The following is a 3,961-nucleotide window of genomic DNA, read 5'->3' as shown; positions in this document are numbered from 1 at the left end:
TTACTATTACTACCCAGTAACCAGTGACCACATACACATCCAACAACCACACAAATTAAACAGCGTTTTTATTGTGTCACAGTTTTCCCTTCAATTCAAAATCCACCTGTCCCACCTAGCTAGCTACCCCATCTCTCGCATCTTTTTCCATGATCTCATAGCTTTCTTCTCATGCAATTTTTTTTTACATCAATCTCAATAAATTTGAACTTTCAATCTCGCTAAATTTAAATTTTCTGATTTTTTTTTTTCATGTATAGTTCAAATTTCTGTATGTGCTCGTTTATCATTCAAGTGCACAGATCATCACCACCAGAGTAACAACAACAATAATAATAAAAATCAATTAAGGAATACAAAAGAAACAAAACAATAATCCAGATTTAAAGAACGAAGATATATATAATTATTGAATCCTATTCTAATTTCATGATCCACTATCCACTATCAAGCTAATTAACTAACAACTATATAAACAATACTCCAGGACCTACCCCTTCTTCATCTTATGTAATCGAGCGAGTTAATTAACAAGATCTGATCTATATAAAGCAATCAAGTATAAGGATAAGCAACACACAGCATAATTAGCCACAAAATTAACAACAGAAAAAGGTTTAATTAAGTAGCTACTGAAATGGAGCGGTGAAAATTGGTCATGGTAGCAAGTTAACCAACACAACAAAACAAAACATATATTATATATTAAAATTACAGATTCACGCAGATTAGTAGCTAGTACCTCACCAAACGCAAATTACGCATTTAATTTACAGTTATACAGTGTCGAGCAAGCAAAGCCACTTTAGCCCTCGCCACCACCAAGACCAAGGGTTTCAAGATCAAATCCCAAAACCGCAACTCAAACGGCACCGTTTTTCGTTCTTTGCGCGTTTTTCTTTTCGGTACCTGAATTACAAGGCCAAGCTCAAGGTAAGTGCAGCGTTAACGTCTAATTTCCATGCAAATCCAGAACCGTCGATTATTCTCCAAACATCACAGGGAACCGTCAGATCAGTGTTGCTATCTTCTCTCTGCACCCGTACCCTGCACGTGAACCCACCGCAGTACGGTGCACTCGCAACAGCTGCAGAAACAACGTTCGTCACTAGCCACACTCTTCCCTTTCCCTCGTCACAACCACTACCACCAACCATTCCGTTAAACGCGCCGTTTGTCCACGTCACGTTCCCGTAACCGTCAGATATAAAACCCGGACACGTGTCTTGACTAAGCTTCACTTTCATCGTCTCCTCGTTCGAACTTCCTCTCTCCTTTTGCCACGTGTCCGTCACACACTCCACAGTCAACACCACTACCGATCCCTTCGCCGGTGACGTTGGCTCGCCGAAACCAAACCATGACACCGGCACGGCGTCCTCCTTCACCACCGGAAGTATATCCTCCTTCGGATCCGGAGTCTCCGGAAGCAACGGCAGAGTCACCGCTGGCGACAACGGCGAAACTTTAGCCGAAGCCGACGCTGCGGTTTTCCTCCTCCGACGGTTGCTTCCGCTTCCGTCCTTTGTGTACTTTCTTTTGGCTACTCTTCCGGCGGATCTGGAAAAAGCGTCGCCGCTCTCCGATGAAGAACCGTCGGAACCGGCGACTGGCTTAGGAGCTATAGGACGAAACCTAAGCATTATCTTCTCCATTTTGGACATATCGTAAGCACCGGTTGCATATCTCGTTACACAACAACCACCTTTACCTCCCATTATCAGTGAGTTCTTCCTTTTCTTTTTCTTTTTTATTTCTTACAATTTTTTTTTTTTTTTATATTTCTTTTTCTGTTGAAAACTGTTACGAGAAAGCGATGAAAACTGAAAAAAAAAAAAATTCAGAGAGAAAGAAAAAACAGGGAAATGTAGAGAGTAGAGTTCATTTGTGAGCACCTAAATGCAAGGGTTTGGGGGAAGAGGAGGGATAACTTTATAGGAGGTTGAAGACTTGATGGGTGTGAGTCACGTGAGAGGCACGTGAGAAGGGGTGGACGTGGCGGGTGTGAAAGGGTGCATGGAGCACGTGGGCGAATAGAAGAGCGTCGTTTTGGGTTCCCATAATGAGATGGGGGGATAGGCGCCAAGTGGACGGCTTGATAACGACACGAATCTCCCTCCAATTTCTGTTACGTCACTTTAGATTTTATCTGCCCCCTTATTTGTGTACTCTCCAATCTCTATATTCTTTTTTTCTTTTTTCAGTATTGATTCTTTCTTCTCTTGTTTGGATTGGTGAAAAATAATGAACATTATTTATTCTTAATTAATTAGAAGAAAAAATGAGATTGTGAAAAAATAAAGAAATGAGATAAAATATTTCCCCGACCATATATATAGATATATGATTTGGATAACGAATGAGTGTATTTGTGTTAATATTTGAATTTAATTTTACTAAAAATCAAAATTAAAACTTTATTTATTATTTTTAAAAAAAATATTATTTACATATTAAAATTAGTCATTTAAATTAGTTGTTATATATGTATTTGTATATATATATTTTAAAATATATTTTATATTTTAATATAAAACTAACATAGTTATTAGTTTTTAGTCATACTTTAATTTACTGTCGAAAAAGTACAAAATTACTACTTTATGGTAGCAATTACATTAACTATTAGAAGGGGTGAAGTGAATTAAATTTGGTGGGACTAAATGACAAATAAATATGTGGATTAAATTAATAAAACAACAAAGATAAAAATTGTTTGAGTTTATTTAAATGGATTTAATTCTTAGACACTAAAAAATAATCGATTCAATTCGACTTAATTCACCAAATATTTAGGGTAATAATATTTAAGAAATAGATATTTTTATTTGTATTTTGATAATATTACTTTTTTCTATAAATTTAATTTATTCAAATATGTAATGTGAAAAAATTATGGATCATGTGTGAAGCGATATTATTGAAAATAAAAATGGTAATGCCATTTCACTAATATTTGCTTAGTAATTTAGTTGTTGTAATCATTTGAAAAGCAAATATGCAATTTTAAAACTTTGCTTTATATATAGTTACAATATCTAGCGGATAGACTACACTAAAAGCTAGAACCAAAGGACATATTTAGGGATGGCAAAAATAATCCTATTGAATTGAGTATATTTAGGAATTAATTTTTATGGAGATAAATAATAGGGTAAAGTATTAAATTGGTCATTTATGTTTGAGCGTAATTTTGTTTTGGTCTTAAAAGTTTAAAGTATTTTATTTGAATTCAAAAAAGTTTTATTTACCTTCAATATAGTCTCACCGTGAGGTCAAAATTAAATAATTAATGAAATGTCCTACATGACAGTAGTACAAGAACAAGATCGATAATTTAGAAAACAAGTACAAGATCCAAAGGCACAAAATCAGCCGTGGAAACATTAATACATTTATTTATCATTTTCCTTAGTTCTATAGAAAATATTTCATTTAAATTGTAAAAAAAAATAATAAATAAATATATTGATGCATCCACGATTTATTTTGTGCCTCTGAAACTTGTACTTATTCTCTAGATTATCGACCTTGTTTTTGTACTGCTATCGTGTAAGACATTCCGTTAATTATTTAATTTTGACCTCACGGTGGAACTATATTAAAGCTAAATGAAACTTTTTTGAATTTAAATATGACACTTTAAATTTTGAGGATCAAAACAAAATTACGCCCAAAGAAACCAATTTAATATTTTACCCTAAATAATAAAAAATTCGATTAAGCTCCTATGAAAATAGAGATAAACAATGTAAATAGGAAAAGAAATTTCTACTCTATGGAGACCGATGCAAAATTATAATATAATTCTTGATTTTATCTATATAAAATTATAATTCTAGTTACTACTGATATTGGTAATATAAAATCTAGACATTATTATAATAAAAGTATGATAGACAATACATGAATAATTTTATATGATTTAAATGGTTTTAACCTTAAAATGATATGGATGGAT

The 3,961-nt window shown here is 33.5% G+C and overlaps 1 protein-coding gene across 1 annotated transcript; it reads right to left on the bottom strand.

Annotated features, from left to right (window-relative positions):
- Window positions 1-914: 914 nt before the first annotated feature.
- On the bottom strand, window positions 915-1,718 carry LOC112770629 (uncharacterized). The gene has a single exon (XM_025814955.1). It carries the CDS (start codon window positions 1,716-1,718, stop codon window positions 915-917), a length of 804 nt encoding a protein of 267 aa, XP_025670740.1.
- Between the last annotated feature and the right edge of the window lie 2,243 nt (window positions 1,719-3,961).

Source organism: Arachis hypogaea, chromosome 18 (assembly GCF_003086295.3).
Source record: "Arachis hypogaea cultivar Tifrunner chromosome 18, arahy.Tifrunner.gnm2.J5K5, whole genome shotgun sequence".
Classification (NCBI taxonomy): Eukaryota; Viridiplantae; Streptophyta; class Magnoliopsida; order Fabales; family Fabaceae; genus Arachis; species Arachis hypogaea.
This window is presented reverse-complemented; position numbering and strand designations above follow the sequence as displayed.